General features: G+C 38.2%; 2 protein-coding genes and 2 long non-coding RNA genes across 5 annotated transcripts; 2 read left to right on the plus strand and 2 right to left on the minus strand.

Annotated features, from left to right (window-relative positions):
- The first annotated feature begins 560 nt into the window (after nucleotides 1-560).
- Nucleotides 561-3,924, plus strand: LOC137130023 (uncharacterized). Its single transcript, XR_010914798.1, has 5 exons — nucleotides 561-603; nucleotides 1,349-1,415; nucleotides 2,008-2,146; nucleotides 3,234-3,505; nucleotides 3,714-3,924. It is a non-coding gene; the product is annotated as an uncharacterized lncRNA (long non-coding RNA).
- Nucleotides 3,925-7,435: 3,511 nt separating this feature from the next.
- LOC137130021 (phospholipase A and acyltransferase 2-like) lies at nucleotides 7,436-10,015 on the minus strand. The gene is made up of 6 exons (XM_067509589.1): nucleotides 9,930-10,015; nucleotides 9,710-9,761; nucleotides 9,447-9,517; nucleotides 8,716-8,854; nucleotides 8,116-8,387; nucleotides 7,436-7,654 (listed from the first exon to the last, which is right to left on the minus strand). Exons 3-6 carry the CDS (start codon nucleotides 9,507-9,509, stop codon nucleotides 7,523-7,525), a joined length of 606 nt encoding a protein of 201 aa, XP_067365690.1. The 5' UTR covers nucleotides 9,510-9,517; nucleotides 9,710-9,761; nucleotides 9,930-10,015; the 3' UTR covers nucleotides 7,436-7,522.
- Nucleotides 10,016-12,804: 2,789 nt separating this feature from the next.
- On the plus strand, nucleotides 12,805-18,556 carry LOC137130024 (uncharacterized). Its single transcript, XR_010914799.1, has 2 exons — nucleotides 12,805-13,294; nucleotides 17,702-18,556. It is a non-coding gene; the product is annotated as an uncharacterized lncRNA (long non-coding RNA).
- On the minus strand, nucleotides 15,964-22,343 carry sri (sorcin). 2 transcript variants are annotated; one of them, XM_067509591.1, is made up of 8 exons: nucleotides 22,020-22,343; nucleotides 19,402-19,443; nucleotides 19,218-19,287; nucleotides 18,695-18,738; nucleotides 17,725-17,872; nucleotides 17,246-17,359; nucleotides 16,935-16,993; nucleotides 15,964-16,309 (listed from the first exon to the last, which is right to left on the minus strand). In XM_067509591.1, exons 1-8 carry the CDS (start codon nucleotides 22,059-22,061, stop codon nucleotides 16,283-16,285), a joined length of 546 nt encoding a protein of 181 aa, XP_067365692.1. In that variant the 5' UTR covers nucleotides 22,062-22,343; the 3' UTR covers nucleotides 15,964-16,282. The 2 variants fall into 2 exon arrangements, with proteins under 2 accessions (XP_067365692.1, XP_067365691.1); XM_067509590.1 differs by having other exon boundaries at nucleotides 19,402-19,446; nucleotides 22,020-22,342.
- Nucleotides 22,344-24,057: the final 1,714 nt, after the last annotated feature.

Raw genomic sequence — 24,057 nt, forward strand, 5'->3', positions numbered from 1 at the left:
AGAAGGAATCGCCAGAGTTTGCATGTTCTCCCCGAGCTAGTTTCCTCACACAGTCCAAAGACATGCATGTTAGGTTAACTGGTGACTCTAAATTGCCCATAGGTGTGAATGTGAGTGTGAATGGTTGTCTGTCTCTGTAGATCCAGGAGAGACCTCAGCTTTTGCCCTGTTACAGTGGGGATAGGCTCCACTGACCCTTAACAGGATATGTAGGTATGATGGAGTATGTAACACCAGCTGAGCTGACAACAGCACGGTAGTGAGCGGAGCACAATTCATAAAAGCTACTCATTTGGTCAGTGTTAATTCTGTGTGGTCAGTTCATAGTTTTGTTGAAACTATAAAATAAAATAAAATTCTCAATGTTTAGTTTTTGTTCAGAGTATGTCCTTCATGAGAAAGCATGGGCAGGCTTACATTTGTGCTGATCATAACAAAAGAGCCGTAAATGTAAATGTAAATGTCAGTGCTGATAACTGTTATACCCTTGCTTATCAGACAGGGGGCGGACGTATTAAATATTATCCACTTTACTGTTCAGAGTTGTATATAAGAAGTTTCTTCCCTCTGCCCCAACAGGCTTCCACGGTCTCTCTGAAGAAGGTAAGACCTCTGATACAGCACAGGCCTCTACTGTCAGTCTGTACCGTAACCTAGTGACAGTAGAGTAAGATAGTTAATCACCAATATTACATACTCGTCCATAGCTCATTATATAATAATTGTAAAAGAAGTGAATTGTAATGTTAATGAAAGAGGAGTTAAAGTTTAGTTCTGGTCTATAATGCATCCTATTCATTTTTTTAATGTATATTTTTTAGAGTGTGAACTGACTTATCATTTTCTGTCTGTATCTCCTCAACATCTCAGTGGTAAGTCATCACTTCAGTTGCCCTGTGTTTACTCTCCAGTGTTTTCTGCCGTCTATCTTCACACACAGGTGTGTTAAATTCAACATGACAGTTTTTTTTAATTAGATAAAAAAAAAAAGGCTGTCAGTGTTGGCTTTGTGACAAACGTTGCATTCTACCCATCGCTCTTATCCAGAGGATTTATTCTGCTTTTCTGAGTTCCAGAAAATGCTGTCATTATATCCCATTTGTTGTACAGGTTTCATTAAGCTACTATGTGAATGTGATATTTATGTGAACCAAGTATCTCTCATTATTCTGCTGAAATAAGTTTTTGCTTTGCCAAGAATTCTGGTGAAAACACTTGGGGATCCAAAATGAAATAAAGAAAACAAACCAAAAATAATCCCACAGTGATTCACAGTACCTACTTTTAGTTTCCATCGTGCTTTCATATTTAACAGTTACATGTTCCCTGTTTATCATTCCATGTTCAGCAAAATGAGGAGCGTGGTGTTTGTTGTTGTGATCGTCCTGTGGGCAGTCATAGAGATAAATGGCGAAGTAAGTAATTTTAATTAGACAGTTTAATTTTAATATAACAACAAACAACATCTCTTCTTTCAATACTATAAATCACACATTGCAACAACTACAACACAGATTCCTAATAAGCTGTAGAGAGATGACAAGCTAATTAATTATATTAATCTACATTAAAACTACCAAAGTAAATTACATTAGATTTTGAGTGTCTCAGAAAGATGTTAGAGAACTTTGCAGACCTGTATACAAAAAAAGCTGCAACAATTATTTTAAAAAAAATGAAAAATCTTATCAATTTCAAGCTATAAGCACTGAAGCTAAGGGCCTCACATTTCTTATTTTTGTCAGAGAACCAATAAACCCACAGGGATTTATTTTAAGGTGACACAAAACAGATAAACAAAACATATAAACATATGTAACATCTGCACCCAATTTAGCCCATCAATTTTACTACAACTAGCAAAACACAAGCACCAATGTATAATCTTCTACCTTAGTACAGTGATATTGCAAATACTTATGAGATTATCAGTCTGATTAGTGTGTTGCTTGTTTTTTCTTGCAGTTAATGCAAAGTTGGTCAAATATATCTTTGATTTCTTCACAGTACTCATTTGGAGACATCATTTCCTTTCAGAGGAACTGTCCCTGCATCCGGCCTCTTACTTACAAGCACTTTGCCATTTATGTGGGTAACAAAGAAATAAAGTATAAAGAATCAGACAAGGACATATTTCAACGCACAGGTATGTATGGCTAAACAGAAAACTGAAATAGTAGGCTATGTATTTCTACTCTCATCAACAGTATTAGCTTTGGTCCCTCAATCAGCAACAACAAAAATCTAGTAATACATTATAGTAAACTAGCTAATCTAGTAAGATTCTTTTAAACATGCAGTTCATTTGCTAGTCAGGTAGGAAGATGCACCGGTACAAATGGTCAAGGAGGTGTGGAATTCAGAGGAAACTACTTGAAACTACTAGAAAGTGAATAAATATACCTTCCAACACTCAAAGCTGTTCGCAGTGACTGATACAGACCTTCTTATCAGGCTCTCTGACTGCAGCAATTCACCGCTGATCCACTCTGAGAAACAAAAGGATGCTGCAAACATAAGCAAGCATTTGTCATTAGACTATGGCTGCTTGACATCTCCATAATTTAAATAGTATTTGGAGTCCTGGGTTGGGCTGGTGAGTCACATGTCCAATTCTAATACTAAGGAATTAATAAGCATCAACCTGCTTTACTGTTGGGACATTTGTGTTGGTCTCGTGTTGAGAAACATAAAAGTTACTTTTACGATAATTCAGTGGCCCAGTCTGAATTGCACCTATAGGGTCACATTTCTGTTCTCTATCAGATCCTGAAAAGAAAAACACAGTACAGCTTGAAGGGAAAAGGTTCAGGTCTCACTTACTTCAAAAAGATGCTTTGTTTATATTTGACTTCACTGTGTCAAAATGATATTTGTGCAGAAACCAATTCTTGAACTAAAGTTTAAGCAAATCTTCAAACTTCATCTGTTGCGCTCACTACAGAAATGAAACTAAACAACAAAGGGCTAGTTTTGAAAATTCATACAATTCTAACTCATCCCCTCTCTTTCTCTGTCACATTGTGTCTCTTTAATGTCCTGTTATGTTATAAAGCCTTAGAAAATAGTAACATAAAAGCCACTTTTAGCCTTTGTCCAACCAACAAAACATCATTTTAACAGACTGATTATACAATGTTACCATCTTATGTCTGAAAGCTTTGTAAGTAAATGTGAAAATAACATTGAGTACATTTGTCATCAAGTCTAAAAGGCTGTCATCTTCCTGGCAGGTCCAGTCAAACCATTCAGTCTTCGGAGGCTGTCTGACTGCATTTTCAGCAAACTGGAAGATGAGCGCCAACCATCAATATTCGGCGGAATGAACGTTGAGAAAAAGGATAACTACCTCGATGGATTTGCCAATTTCACAGTTGGTTCTGAAGACCAAATTATAGAACGAATCACTGAAACACATAAAAATTGTAGTCAGTACGAACCTCGTTCCAACAACTGTGAACACCTTGCTACATATATCCGATATGGAGAGAAGCTGTCACTGCAGGTATGTAGCAGAATATCATTAAGTACATTAAGGCCCCAGAGGGAACTGTCAGTTTCCCTAAATATCACTTAACCAGGTTGTTTGAAACACTACAAACTACATAAGACACATTTGTGCAGTGTCAATTTTATCAGTGATGTTTTGTGTAGTTTCTTTTTACCATTAACAAATTCAGATTTAACTTGTATTTTCTTTGCTTTGTTCACAGACTGGTATGTTTGCTGAAAGGTATTGCAGAAATCCAAATGTTTGCAATGAAGTTAAAAGAAGAATAGAAGAAATAAAACTCTCTGAAGAAAATCAGAAAAAATGTAATACCTGTACAGTCTCGTCTGATACTATAGGCTAATAAGTTTCTTGCTGTTTCTTCTGGTCTTTCCTCACATACTGTAACATGAGGTCTTCTTTGAATAAATAGAGCAACAACACTGTGTGTCAGTCTTTCATTTCAGTTCAATTAAACTTACATTTTTAATTTAACAGGATAACTTGACAGCAGTATTACAGGCCTTAAGCACGAGTGAGCTGTGAGCAGACTGTGTGTCCTGTTTTGGACAGGGACAAATAGAAATGGGAGACATTAGTTGTGTTCGTTCAGTTGGCTGATTTTATTTATTTTATTGGACATATTCTCATTTGACTCTTCTGCCTCTTGTATTGATATTTCTCTCTTTCACATAAAGTGCCTCTCAATTTAATACAAATGTCTTGACCACACATTGTGGATTATACACTGGTGGATGGAGTACTCAAAGCTGTACTTAAGTAAAGGTACAAATACACAAAGAAAAAGGTACTCTATTAAAGGTATTAGTGATCTTTTCCTCTCGCCCGATGACAGATGGGATAAACTCCAGCCCCCAATGAGATTGGCTTTAATTAGAGACTGTGCCCCTTACACAAACCTGTGCAGTGCTTGAATTGTACCAAAAAGGTACCTGTAGGACTCCAGCTTTCAGTTATCACTAGTAGGCTGAAATAATAACCTTTTACTTAATGTAATAGACATAAATGAGGAGCTGAAGTTGTGTTTATCCCACACAAGTTACAATAACAACCTACAGCAGTGTTTGTACAGTCATTTAAATAATACAATTCTAATCCACAGCCATAGAAAACGTTTAGTGTGAAGGTCTGTGGGGATTTTGTAGCATTATTTTGTGATTGTAATTGTAATGTAATACAAGTTTGATTTGAAGTAAAAGTATAGGTATTTGCTCTTAGAAGTAGTGTAGCAGAAGTCAAATTAGCCATAATTAAACCTACTCAAGTACAAATATGTTGAAAATGTACAGTAAGTTAGTACTTGTACACTGGGATTCAGTCTAATAGATAATACGCAGTAACAAACAAATACACAGTTTGTGGAAACACAGTTTGCTGCCCTTCAATAAAAATAATTCACTAAAGTGTACATATGCCATATGACTCATATTCAGTTTCAATATGACCTGCATCAGAAATCCCGTCGCTGGTTAAATTCAGCCCATTAACCAACTTTTATGTTTTACAAATATAAATGATCAACAAACATATGAATTTTAATGTTACAGATCGTCAGAAGCCAGGAAATTAATACATGAATGTACAGAAAGTAAGTAATTTATACATGTTAGAAATGACACGGAAAAATATGAAAAAAAAAAACAAGCATCAAACTAAGACACAAGTAAGTGTTGTTTGTGTGAAGGCCAGTTAGTAGAACCCAAAAAAAGCTCAGAACACGGAGACGGATAGAACGTGCCCATGGCCTCCTGACAGGCCTCTGAGCTTCCGGATCGTTTCCTTGCCTGTAAGGCTGAGCCTGGGAGCCCGAGCTGAGGGCATCGAAAACCTTTCAATTCCGACAAATGGCTTTGTCAAAATTGACATCAAGCTAATGTTATCAAGCTAATGTTAACAAGCTAATGTTATCAAGCTAACGTTATCAAGCTAACGTTTTCAAGCTAATGTTATCAAGCTAATGTTATCAAGCTAATGTTATCAAGCTAACGTTTTCAAGCTAATGTTATCAAGCTAACGTTTCCAAGCTAATGTTAACAAGCTAATGTTATCAAGCTAACGTTTCCAAGCTAATGTTAACAAGCTAATGTTATCAAGCTAATGTTATCAAGCTAACGTTTTCAAGCTAATGTTATCAAGCTAACGTTTCCAAGCTAATGTTAACAAGCTAATGTTATCAAGCTAACGTTTCCAAGCTAATGTTAACAAGCTAATGTTATCAAGCTAATGTTATCAAGCTAATGTTATCAAGTTAAGCTAAATTACTAAATGTAAATCAAGAAAACCAAAGTGTGCATTGGAGTTGCGTTACCGACATTTAACTCGAATCGTACTACTATTACCTGCTAATTTTGAGTATTTTTTACATGATGATGTATTTTTACACATTGTATTTTTATTTTTCCCATTTCACTCCCGTACACATAATTCGTAGCCTGACCTGTCAACCAGATGCTTGAAGAGTGGAGTCGGGGAAAGTGAGTTGGTCTCTTCCGCTCAGCTGAATCGGGCTGTGGAAATGGCAAAGATAGTTGCAGGACAGTGGGACTCAAGGCCCAGGTTAGATCACATTAGATCTGAGCTAATCACGTTACTTTCATTTGCATTTAGCGGTTGGTTCTTTATTTGGACGTTGTCTTTGTTTTTTCCATTTATTGAAACTTTATGCCAAAAATGCCAATTACTGAATTGAAAACATCCTTGGTGTCATGTAGAAATGCAAAAAAAAAAAAAAAGTTTTACTGAATTAAAATCAAATCAAATATTTTGAAAATATATATTTTTCCATCTTAATGACCTGTTTAGACGGGTGAACTGTGTCCAATGGCGCAGGTTTGTGTAACACTGTAGTTTAATGACCAGGCCAACTTTGAGAAGAGACAATCATTTCCTGTTTCTCTGTTGAGCCTTTGATTTGGCACATTCCTACAGCGACATCTAGTGGAAAGAAGTCATCAGCGCAGCTTCATTCGGAATTAAAAACCTCACGTGTCCACTTCCTGCCCAGCACCGTTCATGTCCACCCCACCTTCTTTAGTGCTGGAGGGGGCAAGTAGCAGATCCAGTGTACAGGTTTCACGAGGCAGCACTACCTGTGTGGGGTTTTTTTTTTTTAAGTAAGAAGCTCTTCTGGGAATAAGTTAATACTGTGAGTAAATGTCACCACTTGACGTGTAACATCACACAGAGATGAGGCAGGAAAAACTCCCCCTCATTAAAAACTGATTATGTGTGATAATGGTTTAACACCAGTGCCTCCCTCTGATTTTGCATAAACCCACCAGCCGAAATTATTTTATATCGCCTGGTTGTTTTAACGTGGTGGTGGAGTCAGCAGGTGTCAGAGCACAAAGGACATCACCGACCGGTGAGAGCGATTTACAGAGAAGTGGTTACAGTCCGCTCCACCTTGACCTGCTTCACCAGTGCTGAAATTCAAATATTATTCTGCGTGAGTACTTTTTTTTTTTTTATGTTATTGAATTTCTCCTATTTATGCATGTATATTTTGATGATAATACTTTTTGGACATTTACTGCAGTTCAAAGGACGTTTTCACTGATTTTAAACTTGGATCTTTTGGTTCTAGTGTAGTGCATGTACATAAGTACCATTCTACTTCCTTTTGACTTCCCTATATTACAATATTTCTTCACCTTGCTAATAAATGCCTCCAAATGACATCAGTTGGAGGAACCCCAGAGCTACTCCAGATGACATCATCATTAAGGTAAGTTAAGGTTTACAGTGTCACTGTAGAACATGAGCATGTCGAATCAAAGAAAACACAGAAATAAGGTCACCATCCAATGTATCTCCTAGCTTTGTAATGTGTTTTCGACTGTAATATTCGCAGACAAGCTGATGTAGCAGCAAAGTTAAAATGATATGTTGAATGTAATCGAAAGGAAAGACTGACATCCAACGTTGTGGATCATATGAATTTTAATTAGACCTCGTGTTACAGTATGTGAGGACAGACAAGAAAAGAGCAAGATGACAGTAAGACACTTTTTAGCCTTCAAACTTGGAGGATTGTACACATTTATGACATTGTGCCTCATTTTGTAATGCAGCCTTTATGTCTGTAAGTATGGGGCAAATCAGGGGGTTGTTTTTGCAAAGGTTTTCACCGGATGTATTAAGCTGTGAACAAAGCAGAGAAAGAACAAGTTCAACCTGGACTTGTTAATCATAAAACAAAACACCACTGTGTCTGCTGCAGTTTTAAATTTCTGTCAAGCACAATATTGGTAAAATTGGACACCGTGTGGTGGTGGATTTTCTGCTTGGGCAGTTGTGGTCACAGTGACTTTTCTTTTGCTCATCTTTTACAAACTTCCTTCAGATTTTACAGGGAAACGTTGACCATCAAACTCATGACTAAAACCAGTTATTGGTTTCACTTCTGTCACGGTTTTTAATGTATGTGGCAAACATATTCCCACTTCCCTGGTGTCATTATGGATTAGTTGTGCCCTAGTGCAAACCAGTGATGATTCAGTGAACAACAGCAAGTGTTTCAAACAACCCGGTTAAGTGAGATTTAGGGGAACTGACAGTTCCCTCTGGAGCCTGAATGTTCTGTATGACTTTCTGCTACATACCTGCAGTGACACCCTCACTCCATATCGGATATATGTAGCAAGGTGTTCACAGTTGTTGGAAATAGGATTGTACGTATTACAATTTCCTTTTGTTTCTTGGATTCGTTCTATGATTTTGTCCTCCGGACCAGCTGTGAACATCTCGAATCCATCGAGGTAGTTGTCCTTCTTCTCAACGTTCTTTGCGCCGAATATTGACGGTTGGCGCTCATCTTCCAGTTTGCTGAAAATGCAGTCAGACAGCTGCAGTGGATTTATTGCAAAGACCGGACCTGCCAGGATGATGAAAGTCACCTTTTAAAACAAACGTGTTCCTACTCAATGGAATTAGCAATCTTTCTTATTCAGTATTGTTTTCAGAAATGGGAAAGGAACATGGCATCTGCTAATGACAGCTTTTTGCCTTTATGATCATGTTAACATGCTCATACTTGCACATCTTCACGTCTGAAGTTCAGCTTAGAAAAAGAAAACTAGCTGCAGAATCAACGTCATTTTGACCAGAAAACAGTGAATTAGCAAACCGTGTGTGTGTTTTTGCAGGTTGTCATAAAGTTCGAGTTCATTTAAAAAGCAACTCGTGACCCCTGTCAAACGTACCTGTGCGTTGATATATGTCCTTGCCTGATTCTTTTCCATCAATTTCTTTGTTACCCACATAAATGGCAAAGTGCTTGTAGGTGAGAGTACTCATGCAGGGACAGCTCCTCTCAAAGGAAATTATGTCTCCAAATGAGTACTGTGAAGAAACCAAAGATACGTTTCTACCAACTTTACATTCACTGCAGAAAGCACAGACACACAGGGAACCATTGGACTATCCCATAAAATTACTGGCTCTAATTATATACCGTGTTGGCCAGTGAAAATATTCTTATGTGCTGAGAAAACAGTAGACATTAGTGTTTGGAGGTGTGTCAGCATTGTCTTTTTTTCTGGCTGTAGTACAATTTATGGGTCCTCTATAAAGAGCAGCACAGACAGAAGCACTGAAACAACAGTCCGCAGGCTATGGAACAGCGTGAGTTAGCATTAACAAATTCTAAAATGGTAATATTTGTTCCCTTTCTCTGATTTCTGGCACAACAAAATGAATTCCTGTGGTTTTTACTTTGACAAAAATAGAAACTTGAGTCCACTAGTCTCAGTGCTCAGAACTTAAAGTTGTAATGTAGATTTGAGTAATTCATTATTTTGTAATCTCACTGCTGCTGAATAAGCAGTGTAGCAGAGTAGTAGTACTAGCAGTAGTAGTTGTAGTAGAAAAACAATTTGTAGTATTAGACCAACAATTATATATTTAAAAATAAAAACGAATTAAAACAACTTACTTCACTGTTAATCCCTGTGGCTGCTAACAGGAGGATCACAGCAACCAACACCATGTTCCTCATTTTTACCCCTGTTGAAAAACTGGAGTGATGAACACAGAACATGTAACAGGCAGAACAGCAGAATAAAAACTGATGGACTAATCCAAGTTTCTGATTTTGTCTCCTGCTTTTCTGTTTGTTTAGGAGAGAAAATGGCAAAAAAAAATTTTTAACAAATTAGCACAGAAATTAAACACTGGGCGGGTGAAGTGATGACTTACCAATGATATGTTGAGCAGATGTGCACGGAAAGCAAAAGATTCACTTCACAGTCTAAAAATGTACATAAATAAAAAAACTTTAACACAAGTTTTCATTTACATTACAGTTGACTTCTTTTCCAGCAACTATATACTAAACTATTTATTGAAGAGCAAAGTTAAGTCAGAAAATTCCACTGGTATGTGGAATATGTTTTTCCACATCCCAGCAGAGTCTTACCTTCCTCAGAGGGAGGGTGAAAACCTGCTGCGGCAGAGGAAGACATCTTCTTATATATGATACATACATCCAAATGATACATTTCATAATGTATCTGTTCAGCCCATGTGTGTTACATCAGCCCCCTGACTTATTTGAATGGTTTGGTCTCCAGCTCGGGGATAACAGTTATCACCTCTGACATTTACATGTTCAGTGGACTCCCTTTTTTCATACAGAGTTCACGGTCCACGTCCACAAATGACCGAAACAAAAGAAACATTAAGTGTATTGTTCAGACTTTTTGATAGAGCCAGAGACCTGAGCCCACAGAATCACCACAGACACTGTTGTAGGCTCAGCTGGTTCTCACAGCGCGGTGCCTTTTTGCATCTACTTCCATTCTTTGAGTCTGAAAGGGTCCTAACGTAGGCCTGACATGGGGCTCAGGTGAGATGTGGCATATAGAATCAATTTCCAGGCTCTTAAGTGATGTTAAGGTGAAAAAGTGAAAAGCCTTCATTAAATAAAGGCCAAAACATTAAAAGATAAACCAATGTATATATATCTGCAGCGCCAGTTCACAACAAAGTCCTCTCACGGCACTTTACAGAATAAAGTTAAGACTATAACGATGTATAGAGAGAACCCAACAATTCCCCCTTGAACAAGCCCTAGGAGACAGTGGAGAGGAAAAACTCCCTTAACGGAAGAAACCTCCAGCACAACCAGGCTCAGGGTGGACGGCCATCTGCCTTGACCGGTTGGGGTGAGTGGAAAGTGGAGAGAGAAAAGAAAAAGGGCAACAAAAGCAACAACTAAACACCAGGCAGGTTGGTAGGACCATTTACATTTACATTTACATTTAGTTATTTAGCAGACGCTTTTATAAGCCTATAATTTTATAAGCCTATAGCAGCATAACTATAACTAAGTAGAAGCTTTAAATAGGAAGGTTTTAAGCCGAGACTTAAAAGTAGAGAGGGTTACAGGTTAGAGGATAACATTTCAGCTCGACTGGAATGTGCGATTTTTATTTAACGTATTATAGTTTGAAGTTGTATTTAGAAATAATAAATAATAAAATAATAAACCTTTCAATTGTTTTAATACTTGCAGTAGAAAGTAACAACCAGTTACTCTGTGGATGCAGTTTTCTCCTCCAGTATTTCTGTGTCTCCAAACACTCGTGGACTTTATGGTTCCTGTTCATTCTGAATAACATAAATGTAATTGTCAAAAGTCTGTAATGAATAATGGAAATGTAAACGTAAAAAGCTCTTTGCTATGGAAATTATTACACCTAAAAAGACAGATACAGGCTTCAGTTAGTTGTCCATAAAAAGGTAAAAGACAGTTACTTATTTACTTATCTGTAGATACAGGGCTCATTATAATACAACTAGAGAAGTCTCATTAAGCTGGTAGCCTGGCAGTTAAATTAAGAGCTCACTTGAATATGTGTATTTACACACAGTTCTGATATAAAGTATCTTCTAGTATTCAAATGAGAAGTCGGCAGCAGCTCTGTCAATTAGTTTCTAGTCAAAAATCAGCACGTTGCTGTTTGACCTCCCGTCACCGGCGAAACGGGACGAGTGAATGTGTTTCACTGGTGTGAGAGTCTGAAAATGCAGCTCATATTTACTGCTCTTTGTTTCTTTTTTTTCTGTAACACTGGCTAACACAGTAACACAACAACCACGTGTTACCACAACTTTAAGTTAGTTACACAGGGTTGGGGGGGTTGATTTTGTGTGCAGACATTTGATGTCGCCTTTTGATCCTTTATTTTCTTTTGCGATCGTATCTGTTAGTATCTTTGTTCCCTTAGTGTGATGAAGATTCTCCGTCATCCAGGTTCGGTTATCCGAAGATTGAATCTCGTCAACGCGACTTCTTTTCTCTTGGTCAGAAACATTTCGCTACTTGTCTAAGCAGCTTAGAAACCCAGTTATGATATGTTGACCTCTGTTTCTCTGAGTGACATCAGACTAAAAAATAATAAACTCTGTGCTGCCTTTTGTTGCAAATGTTCTTTTTGTTTGTTCCCCATGTTTAGTGACATATTCCCGTTTGAAATTACACCATCTCCACTGTTCCAAGTACTATGGACTGTCCTCTATTTACTGCATGTGCATTAAAAGGGTGAGGAGGTTGTAAAAAAACAAAAAATTTATTTACTCGGGTCACTCATTTTGTATTTATGTCTATAGGTGTGTGTGTGCGCGCGCGTGTACATGGCTATTGGGTCTGAATAGGCAAATCAGTCTTTGAGGTCTACAGTTTACTTGAACCTCTTTAAGAATAAGGACGTATAACTTTGTTTTCCTCAGTTTGTGTTTTCTGCCTTTAGATGAAGACGTTAGACAGACGTGTTGTGCCGAGTGTCTCTGACACAACAGTGTGTGGATTCTGTTTCTGTTTTAGTGCATTGACACAGAAAGCAGAGGGTAAATTTTTTTATTAAATGTCTTTCTATTTATCAGGTCGTCACAGCTGGGTGGACTAAGCATGTCTGATGGAGCCGACACTTTGGCACATTTGGCATTAGGAGGCCAGCTGCTAATGCCCCCCTCGTGCCAAACAAGGGCCCCCGGGACTTTGCCAGAGCTCGGCCGTCTAGGAAGTGACTTCTTTGAACACATAAATCTTCAGAACCTGACTCTGGACTCTTTCTGGACCTGCTGAAAGAGATGGCCCATATTTTGACACTGGCGGTTAAGAATCTTGTTAGCAATGCGGGGGCACAGAGGCCTGAGACATGTGTTCAGATGAACAGGGAAAGGTTGTATCTGTAGGGACCCTGTTTAAACCTGCACTGATAAAGGTCTTAGTGAAGCATGTTGGTGGTCTGGTAAATAATTTTGACACAAATGTACTGAAAACCTAAACTTTGACATCCGTACTGTTCTTAATTCTGTTCTGACACTAGCGAGGTCTCGTATAACATTGCTATTAGGCCTCCAGGCACTGGCTCTGACGTCACTACGATCACGGAGTGGCTGGCCAATCAGGGCACAGTTTATCAGCAAAATGGCTCATAGCGGTGATCTGTCCGTCTGATTATGACAGTCACGAGAGGGTTTTTTGTGAGGACGTGCGTTTCCGTGGCGCTAACAGACAGGAAGCCAGATCAGGATTAGAGAGACCTGCATTTAATTCAGCGGAGCATGTGGACTTGCATGGCGTTAAGTCAAGCAACCTGCAAGGTGTTGTTCGCCAACAGTGGTTTAAACGTAGCGGCCCGCGATCAGGACAATGCAGACATGTTTCTGGAACATTGCTCAGGTGATGCAAAGTACTGACACTGCACCGGAATTTGTTGTCCCGGTCGCACGTAAGAAAAGTGGGGATGGCTGTCGTCACACGTGAGGAAGCATCCGGTATGATAGAAGTAGTTTCTTCACACACCTTCCGATGAAAACAACTTGTGCTTCTCGGTGTCTGGGATAGTTTCTATTCCCCACACAGACCCAGGTAGAAAGATTAGCATCGACAAAAAAGGTGACACACCGATATGTGGTTTGACTGCAGCCATAAAGTAACTATCAGAGAAGTTTCTAAGCTTGAAAAACAGCTGGGGTGTAAAATGGCAGTATTCCATCATAATCCAGGTAAAAAAAAAACATTTTGATTTGTTCCAGGCCATTGACACGTCACCCCCCGACAGATTGGCTCTACCTACACAATGACCATTACTATTTAATTTTGAATATGATTTTGGGATCATCTTGAATTTGTAAATATTGTTACAGGTCATGTGAGACACACTTGCAGCACAATTGTAGACATTTATGTAAATGTGTGTTTTACAGAATCGTTTGCAGCCACTGAATCTGAAACAATTGCTCAGAATAAAGATCTTTGCCTTTAGAAACTCTACACTTTTGCGTGACGTCACGTCCAGGTTGTTTGCACAGAGCACGAAGTGGTGCCGGACTATTCAACCTTTTCCTTATGGCCAGTGATCAGGCAGAAACATTCAACTCAAGGTTGCAGCAGCCATTTAGTCTGGTGGTGAGCAGCCCTTCAAACTGTGCAAAGACTTTCTTTGTCAAAAGTATTATTGAAAATGCATAAGATCATGTCAGAGGATATAGATATAATTGTATACATTTACTCATGCTGGCAGGCTCTTAATGACAATTTGTTAAAAATATGATTAAAATCATTATGTGAACAGGCTGCCAGACTCGTTATGCGATGATGTGCTACTCCCCACCCTGCAGAAAAATGTAACTGTTTGCACCTGGTTCAGAATCTTTTTATTCAGGCTAAATGGTGTAGGACAATCTTCTTAAACATAAACTGTCGAGTGTTATTTAGAAATCCATATGACAAATACCAGATTACATTATTGGCAAGACAGATGTGGAATAACGGTGGAATATGAGCTAAAGGCTTTGGCAGATATTTTGAACCTACCTGAGACTGAAAAGTATGCAGGTGTTTTACAGTGTCGTCACTGGTGAAGCAGGGGGACTGAAAAAATACCTTAACTCTATCTCGTGGTGTGTTTCCTTATATCACACAGAAATGCTGACTACAGCTGCACCGATGATGTGATGGAGATTCTAAAACACACATGCATTAAATATACATTACTCAGAAAAAGTTAGGGATACTAATTTATGAAAAATGTAAAGTGACATTTAAGTAGAAGCATGCAATGCTAATTTCTTCATCTCCATTTATTGAAATAAAAGCTAAGGTTATATGCCTCAACAAAAAATGTCACTGTATCATTAACTTGTCAGTTGGAGCAGACATGATCCACGATGCACGTTGTGATTTTTGCTTTTCATCACCTTGTTAGAGAACAGCATGTTATGCAATAGGTGCTGAAACATTAAACAGTTGGACGTGTGCATTCAAGTTTAGAGAAGGTCAAATTAAGTTCACCTGTTAACGTTGGAGTGTTTTTTGAAATTTAATCTGATAGTCGAAACGTTGCAGGGCTAAAGCAAAAAAACTGGCTTGTTGTGGATGGGGAGGCTTCCAAGGGTTTGCACATGCAAATGCACATGCACACGCACACGTATGAAAAGCATTACACTGCATCAGGCTGAGTCATGATCATCCATCCCCAACACTCGGGTTAGAAAGCTCATTACCAGGGTCAAAAAAGGTGCTTCTAAAATGTTTTGAGTGAAATATAAGGATCACATTAAGTCCTAACCCTAAACCTAAGATGAAACAAGAATGCATGGATACATTTTTAATTATGAGAAGATTTTTGTCTTTTTCATTGTTTACTTTAACCTACTCCGAAAGGTGTATTGTATTTTTATTACCTAGGTTGTATAGAATTAAATAACGTGAATAACTTTATAACTTGAAGGAAGAATGAATGGCAGAGCTGCTGTATTGGCTTGCGTTAGATCGTAGGTGTCTCTAATAAACTATCAGTGAATAATATGTGATCTGATGAAGTGGCTCCATCTTGTTTCACAACGTAGTTACTGCAGTAATGCAGCCATCATACTGTAGGTGTGAATGTTCGTCTGTCTGCGTTGGCCCTGAATCAGACTTGAGAACTGTCCCGGGTAGACCCCCCCCCCCCCAGTGTTCATCAGAAATGAAAGTTCATTTTTAGTTTATCAACATGATACAAACTTTTGCACCAATAGTTTTTATTATTTGACTAATGTCTACAGTAATTTCATCACTGTACTGTAGTTGGTGAATATCTGTATATGTTTATATTTATTACATTGTATTGTTGTTTTTTTACCCATCTGTCCATAACTTCCAACTAGAAACCTGCAGGATTCAATTGCACATTTGACAACGACACAGAAAATTCATCCATTAGACTTTTTCTGTTGTAAAACTCTGCACCTCCTAAGATTAGGAGCTTAGAGCTAAAACACAGTGAGTGTGACGCTTTGCAGCCTGCCCACCCTCAGCGATTCATTAGCCCCCTCTGCCATTAACCATCTACTTTTTTTAGACTTTTCTGTAATATTCATATCATGAATTGTTCATTCCACACGTGTGACTTATCGGGCTTTAACGAACAAAACAGAAGTGAACAAACTGGAGGCAAGCATCAGGAACATGGCCATGTTTATTAAGAGTGACTAGTACTTTGAGGTAACATGATTAATTTCAGTACGACGCTATAAATGTAAGTGGTATTAATACCTTTCAGTACACAGACACTCTAGTATTTCACATTGATACAGTCTGAGGTTACTATAATTCTGTTATAATATGCATCATTTGAATGTTATAGAAATGGATTGTGGTGGTGGCATATTAATTGTGTTTATAACAAAAAAAAAATTACAATGAATGTAAAACTATAAAAATAGAAATGGCATGCTGTTAATGAGACAATTTTTAAACTGTTCCTCCTGTTTTCCTCCTCATATGCTCATGGTGACCTGAATGAACTGGAGAGAGAAACATGCTCATTGTATACAAATATAGCAGAAATGTCATGGGTTAAAAAAAGCTTTTTAGGTATGTTGGCTCTGACAGGTATTTTTACTTTTCTACATTATTTACTCCAATAGAGAAAACAAGTTTAATAAATGGAAGATAAAGTTGAATCAACTGCTCAGTCACAGGGACAGTTATTACCCTATTTGTGCCGCTTTGACATGATTTAGTTCAGTTCTTCATTTGACATGAAGGTCATCATTATGAAACAACCATGGCTCAATTTAACATTTCTAAAAGACAGTTTGAGTCAACATTATTTTTCAAACTACAAAAAAGTAGAACTTCTGAGGAGTTTTATTTTTCTTTTTTTAATAGAAGAGTTGAGTGAACTCTGAACTGTTCAGTAATTAAACCCCAGATTAAATCTGGTCTGAAACTTCAAAACTGAACCTTCTAGTAAATAACACGAAAGTAAAGTTGGATTTAGTCATTTGTACGTTTGCATTACAAGAAATGATTCACTGATTCCGTTAAATGTCTGTACACAGTAATGAAAGACTTCTCCTGTGTGGACATTATCCTCCCTGAAACCTCATCTAAAACTTAAGACACTTACAAATCGGAAAAACTTACGTCATCATACTGAAATGAGGCATTGCCCGTTTGGGTTGTGTCTCTCCTTCGGAACTGATCTGAAACAAACATTAAAACACTCGCATGATCCAACACTTGCAAACATGTTCCTCACTGACATCATTGTTTTAGAATTTGTTCATTTGCCGCCTTCTGATGATGGCGTGGAGCTTTCAGCTGAGCAGTCTGTACTATGAAGGCCGCGTTTTCCCTAAGGTTAATAGGTCAGTGTCTGCTGATCTGGCAGAATCTGACAAATTTGGGTCTTTAAAATGCTCATCGAAGTTTCGTGCACTGCTCAACCCACTCACCAGTTAGAGCACGAAGTCTTACGCAGCAGCTCACAAACTCATCGAAGGGGATCCTGCCGTTTATGCTGTAACGCTTCATGATGCAGTTCATGGCCTGAGGGCTCAGACTGTAACCTGCAGAGAAACACTCACATTAAAAGTCTTTAATGAATCTTAAAAGTCTTTCATTGCTAATTTTACAATTACAATAGATTTAGTCTTTGTGTATCAAATAAACACAGTGTCATCAATAAACAGTAAAACCTGCATTTCAGAAAACAGACAAATCCTTATCTCAATGGTTTCAGTCTATAAAAGGTATTTTTTTCCTAATGTTTCCTTTTGTTTACATAACGTTTAATCAATGACTTTCTTCGAACTAAATATGTTTTATTTCAGATTTGACATGAAACCTATTTAGCCAAAGCTAAAGTAACACTGCAGTATTAAACTACAAACTACTTCTGTGTCTAACAGGTTGATGTGGTAGTTTGCTGTACCCATGGTGGAGATGGCCTGCTGCAGCTCGTGCCCGTCCACAGTCCCACTGTGGTCCCGGTCGAAGGACATGAAGGTGTTCTTCCAGCTGCTCAGAGCCTGCCACAGGTCCCTGAACTCAGTGAACCCCAAGGTGCCGGACATGTCCCTCTGAGACGTCCCAAGTCAAGGATCCAACACATGTACTTGCACTTTATTCAAACATGACCACTCCACCCTCTTGTGGCTGTTACAGAAAACCTCTAGAGTCGTTAAAATTCCTCATAGCAAATGGGAAATTTGGATGAAGTCGACACACTGTAGTTACAGTATCTGTCAATTTCATATTACGAACTAATAGTGTTTTGCGATTAATGACATACATCAGAGTATAAAAGGTTCTTGCAGGTAGTATCCATGAAATTATTAGGGAAATGCAAACCCAAGACGAAACTAAATCTTTTAAGGGCAGATAAATGTCAATGGGAACTTGAAGAGTCGAAGCTTTAAAAGAAAAAGATTAAAGCTTGTGGTTTTGGAATTAAATATGTAACAAATATGATGATAAAGTGTAGTAAGAAGTATTCGGTACCTAATCCCTCAATAGGTTTGTACTATTTAACATTACAGTATGTCGTAAACAAGTAAAAATCGGATCTAAGAGACCGAAGCAATGTAATTACAGAATACAAAGTAGGCAAATGGCCTCAGTGTTTGGGTAGTTAAACTTGTAGCTGGTGGGAAAATGTTTTTGTGGTCTGTGAATGTGTTACTGAGAGCAGCACAAACACAACCGCAAAGCAGCAGATTTAAAAAAAAAAAAGCAGCATTTTATAAAATTTAAGAAGTGAAAGTTCATCCATCTACTGAAACTGACAAACTAACCAACGACAACCTTAGACGTCCAGATTGTCAAATGTTGTGGCGTCAAGAACTTCCATTGTGTTCATTAATCTACTGAACACGACTGACCCAGGGTCAGGTGAAGGATACATCCAGCATGTTGATCATCAGCCTGCATGTGTCCAGGCTAAAGGCTGAAAAAGGAAAATCAAACACACTGAGCACAAAGTCTGTCTCTTCCACAAATAAATTGTTAGCCTGTTTGCATTGAGAGCATCCATCAATGTTTTGGCCATGATTTCGGAATAAAATCTAAGAGCAGTTCAATTGAAAACACAAAGTTGTGTCTGTTGTGACCAAACAGGACGTGGTAAAAGTAAGATGAATACACCACAAAGTTTCCTGAGTTTAGTTTAATGTCTTCTGTGATCTTTCCACATTTCTATCACAGCTGTTAAATTTGAAACCAATCTGCTGCCATCGACAGCATCCTACCAGTGAGTATAAGGGGAGTCGGTCCATATGCAGAACATCGGATTAAACAACCTCAAACATTTCACCAAATTTTTCCTCACAGATTTTGTTTTGGAGATGTAGTACTATGTAGTACTAAGCAGTACTATGTGTTTCAAGTTCAGTGTGTGGCTCTTTAATGAAACTTTCGTCTTCTTACGTTGGTATGACCCCGAGATTCCAGACTGAGTGAGGCAGCGCTGCAGCTCGTCTGCTGTTATCTGTCCATCCTGTCACAAGTTGAGTAAAACAAAAAAAAAGAAAAGAAATAATGTTACTGTTTAGGCCGATAACAATCTGCTGCTGCACAAAGGTTTAAAGGAGAATCAACACAGGTGTGTTACCTGTCCAGCTACAGCTGCAAAATATCCATAGAGAGGATCTTGCTGCTGAGAGAAAGAGAAAAGGAAATAATAGATTTAGCACGGTTAAGTTCATTTACTAGCATTATGCTATTAGTTCTGCTCCCTACAGCACAACCTCATGGCTGCTGTGAAAGCCACCATAAATATGCTGATGGAAAAATATGTCGAATGTAATGTAGGTTCACAAACTTATGCTTTGGTTTGATCCATTTGAAAAATTTCTGTAAACAAATTAAAGCCAACGAGATGAGCAGGTTGCTACTAGCAACTGTGTTCATTATCAATAAACATTCAAATATCCAAATTCTGTATATAAAATGTCACAATGTAGAGCTAACGTGTTATAGTTCCCCAGATCCTGAATAACAAAATATTTAGTTTCCAGTAACCAATAGTGTAAAACCCCAAAATATTAAGTATCTATCATTTATAAAAGTAATTGCTCCAGGTATCATGTTGACACACAAATAAGATATTTATTCGACAGTACGCAGTTGTGTAGATGAATACTTTTCTCCATAAAAAAAGTCTTATCAAATTATAGAAAGACACGACAATAGGTTCTCAGAAGCAATTGAATTCAAAGCTTTGAGGTTTTAAAGTCAAAACCTGATTTCACTGGGAGCTCTACATCCTCAGAGTCTTACGAGAAAGAACTGGGAACTGTTTCAGTGTGGCAGCCAGGCTTTTGTTGTGCAGCATTCCAGTAATTTGCTTTATCTCAAATATACCTAATCCCGGTTATATTGTTCACGAAAGAGCACACAACATCACAAACCTCCTATTCACGGCCATAATCACTGCCAGCTGTCTGCATGCTTTACATAGTCTGTGCGTATTTGGGTGTTTCACTGACCACAGAAAGTAGGTGATATGACCTGATTGTCTAGTGTGTGTGTGTGTGTGTGTGTGTGTGTGTGTGTGTGTGTGTGTGTGTGTGTGTGTGTGTGTGTGTGTGTGTGTGTGTGTGTGTGTGTGTGTGTGTGTGTATTATTTGGCCTTGCAAGAAGAAACCACTCTTTTCCTCTACAAGGGTTATGAAGCGTCCCTCCGGACAAACGGTTATAGAGCTGAACAAAAATCAAACATTTGTCAGAAAGTTTCACAAAAAACAAAAAAACAAAACACAAACTCTAGTGGAAAAAAAAACCCAAAAGCAAACCAACAACTGACCCAACAACTAACCAACTCAATGGGTTTCTATACGGATCATGATTTATTTGTATGTTTTCCATTATTATTTATCACAAATAAAACACTCACAGAGCAAACCACCTAAAACTGCAGAATTTCATTTTTAAACCTCTATCATCTACTACACAATAAAATCCTGAGAACAGTCTGGCGTCCATGTGGACACTGGAACAGGTATTGCTTGCTGTAATTGTGCCTCGTATTCATACTGGGTGTTAAACAATAAGAGATCGTTTGATGGCCTCTTGAACTTTCGGGGGAAACGATTGGGGACAAACTCCATAGTCCTTGTTTGGTGCAATAATCTATTGAGAGACAAGGTGATTATTCACTAAAACATAAAGTATTATATATTTCCTTTGTTGGGGACAGTTTGCACTTGATTCAAATAAAACCAAAAGCCACATTTTAATATGCATTTTGCCAAAAATACATATAGCAGTTTTGAAAGATCTGTCTGTACAAAAGGAAAGAATACACCATTTTATATTTTTATGTAAATAACCACATTTTTCCCTTCATGCATGAGTTAAAATCAAACAAGGTTGTACTTAAGGAAGTAGCAATACCACAAGGAAATGCTGAATACTTTGTTAGAAGTAAATCTCCTGCAAGCAAAACTAAGAAAGTACTATGAAAATATATTTGGCTAAAAGTACAAAAAGTACTCATTTTCATCGTTGGACTGAAATTAATATGTAACAACATTTAATGAATATGTTTAAATTCCTTAATTGTTGCAGCTCTTGCAGGAAGGTTGGTAAGTTGTGAAATGTCCCCATGAGTCAATAAAGCCATATATTAACCTATAGTCAACCAGTACATTATTATTATTAATAATAATAATAATAATAATAATAATAATAATAATAATAATAATTAAATAATGATAACAATAATAACAATAATAATAATGATGATGATGATGATACGTCATAGTTTATTCATTCACATTTAGCAAAGCAATTTGCAAAAATGTTCATCAAACATAGTGGAATAAATGAGATGTACAATAATTCCCTCTGAATTAGAATAAATGTAAAAGAAATACAGAAATACTTTAGTAAGTACATGTTATACCCCATAGAATGTTTCGTACAGAACTTTAGTACGCAGAGAAAATAATTTCAAACGGGGGGGAATTAAATGTATGAAAGCAATTAACGACCACTCGGTGGTTCTACACTTTAAATAACCGGTTTCCTGCACAGGTAGATCGCAGACGCATCGCAGACGCAAAAATCTCAGCAAATAGCCACAACCACACAACCAACCCGTCTTACTAGACCCGTTCCAGCAGCTATCACGACCCTTCTCCGTAACGGTTTCCGTACCAAGGGCAGTTGTCGCTGGACATATTCAGCTTGTACCCGACATTGAATCACACCTAACCGATGTCCTACCTGGTATCCACCTGGCGCTGCGCCGTATCCTGAGTAGGCCATTTCTCAATGTGCAACGACACCAATCAAACCCCGAAAACCCCGGGGGACGCTGACCGCTTCTTCCTGCTTTCAGCTGCGAGGGCGTGTCCGGCGATCAAACCACCAGAAAACGATGAGAACAGAAACTGTTTTCAAGTGCTGCCAGTTAACCTGAATGTAACCGTGAATTAACTCGGGATCAAGGATCCAAACACAGACCTTAAACGAGGGACAGCGCGCTCGTCTACGTGTAAAACTGTTGTTAAATGTCCCGTTTCCTCGGTGTGCAACTTCGCCTACATGCTGATTGGCGGAGATTCACCACATGACCTCAAGACGACCAATTGGATCAAAGCCAAGGTTACACAAAAATAAAAGCTTTGAGTAATAAACTGTTGCGTAAAAACTGAAAACGTTTGTAGTCATTTGAACGAATAAAACCGCCGATGTTAAACTATTCATCTGCCCAATAAACTGTTTATGATTGGCTCGATATAAATGTAGGGAATTTCTAGAAACCAACAATAAATAAAGCATCATAATCTCGCGGGAGCCCGGGAGCCTGTGGCGCAGCGTATGCGTTTCATCCATCGCCCCCCAAATTACAAAACCAATACTTTGATATCGTTTTCATATCGTTCAAAAAAATGTTTTGGTGCAGTTTATGGAGTACAGCCACATTTGGTTTGTAATATGAAAATGAACAGAGATTATAATGTGTTTAATTCTCTGAATTAAATTTCGCACACTTTTCAAATGCGTTCGCACCAGCATTCGCATAAATACAATCATCAGGAGATGATTTATACGGTATTATAGTAGTATTATACATTTCAACTTTGGCGCTGCAAGTTAAAACAATAATGGACAACACATCTTTGGTGGACAAAAGACACCCTCCAGTGAAAGTAAAAGTAAAATTAAACTAAAGTAGTAAAACCTGTTATTCACTGTGGTGGATTATACATCCAGCGTCTTAGTTATACATTCAAATAGCTCCAGCTTGTTTTGAAAAGGTACATGTTCTAATACTTGCAAAACATTGGTATGATCCTTTACTGGACCTGCTGTCATTTGCTGAGAGAAGCTGCAGTCAGCTTGTTCTCTAAAGACACTCCTGCTGTGTCCACCTCTAGTCTGAAAAACCTCGCTCAGAGGTTCAGAATTTAAAAGACAGGACAAAGAAAGGAGACACTTGACAACACGTTGTCGGGGAGGGCACTGAAGGTCGAGCTCAGGCAAGGGATCATGTACAGACTGAACCCTGACTGCTGGATTTGGTCGCCAAGATCTCGTCTGTGCCTCCTCTCTCAGGATTCGGGGACTGTTGCTTCAGGCATGTTGGGCCACCAAGAGGAGGAGGAGGAGGCAGGAGAGCATCCTTCTGTTTGCTGTTACACTGCAGGTAGGTTTAAAAAAGAGACAACAAAATATACAGTTTTATTGAATTTAAAGTGTAGCAGACGAAAAAGCAGCAGGACTCTGTCAGGAAGCTTTTAACATATACACTAACATGAATAGGAAATAGTAATAAAGATGTTTCCAATAAAAACAACATATCCACAGTTAAACATACACACATGCACAAGAAAATACCATTTCCACACATGGTACAGGATAAAAGTATGGATAATATTGAAGTAAAAGACAGAGCACCTGTTAAGTCTTTTTCAAATTACAGGCAAAACAGAATATATGCACTGGAAGATAAATACTGTTACTCAACACACACAGTGTTATGTGTTACAGATCACATGCACAGAAAATGATTTTCTCATTTTCTTCTGTATGCACGGAATATAATGGGGTAGTTGCAGTGGAACTGAATGGATTATTGAATTGAAACCGTGGTTGAATTCAAGATATGGCTGACAGTAATGCTGAAAATCTGCTGTCAGCGTGCAGTAATGGCCGCTGAGAAGAATGAGCTCCACGCTACACAGCTGACAATACTTGCTCCCTGTGCATGTGTGTTGTCTTTTGTTTGTATTTGTTTGTGTGTGTGTGTCTCTGTGTG

This window comes from Channa argus, chromosome 7, assembly GCF_033026475.1.
Source record: "Channa argus isolate prfri chromosome 7, Channa argus male v1.0, whole genome shotgun sequence".
Taxonomy (NCBI): domain Eukaryota; kingdom Metazoa; phylum Chordata; class Actinopteri; order Anabantiformes; family Channidae; genus Channa; species Channa argus.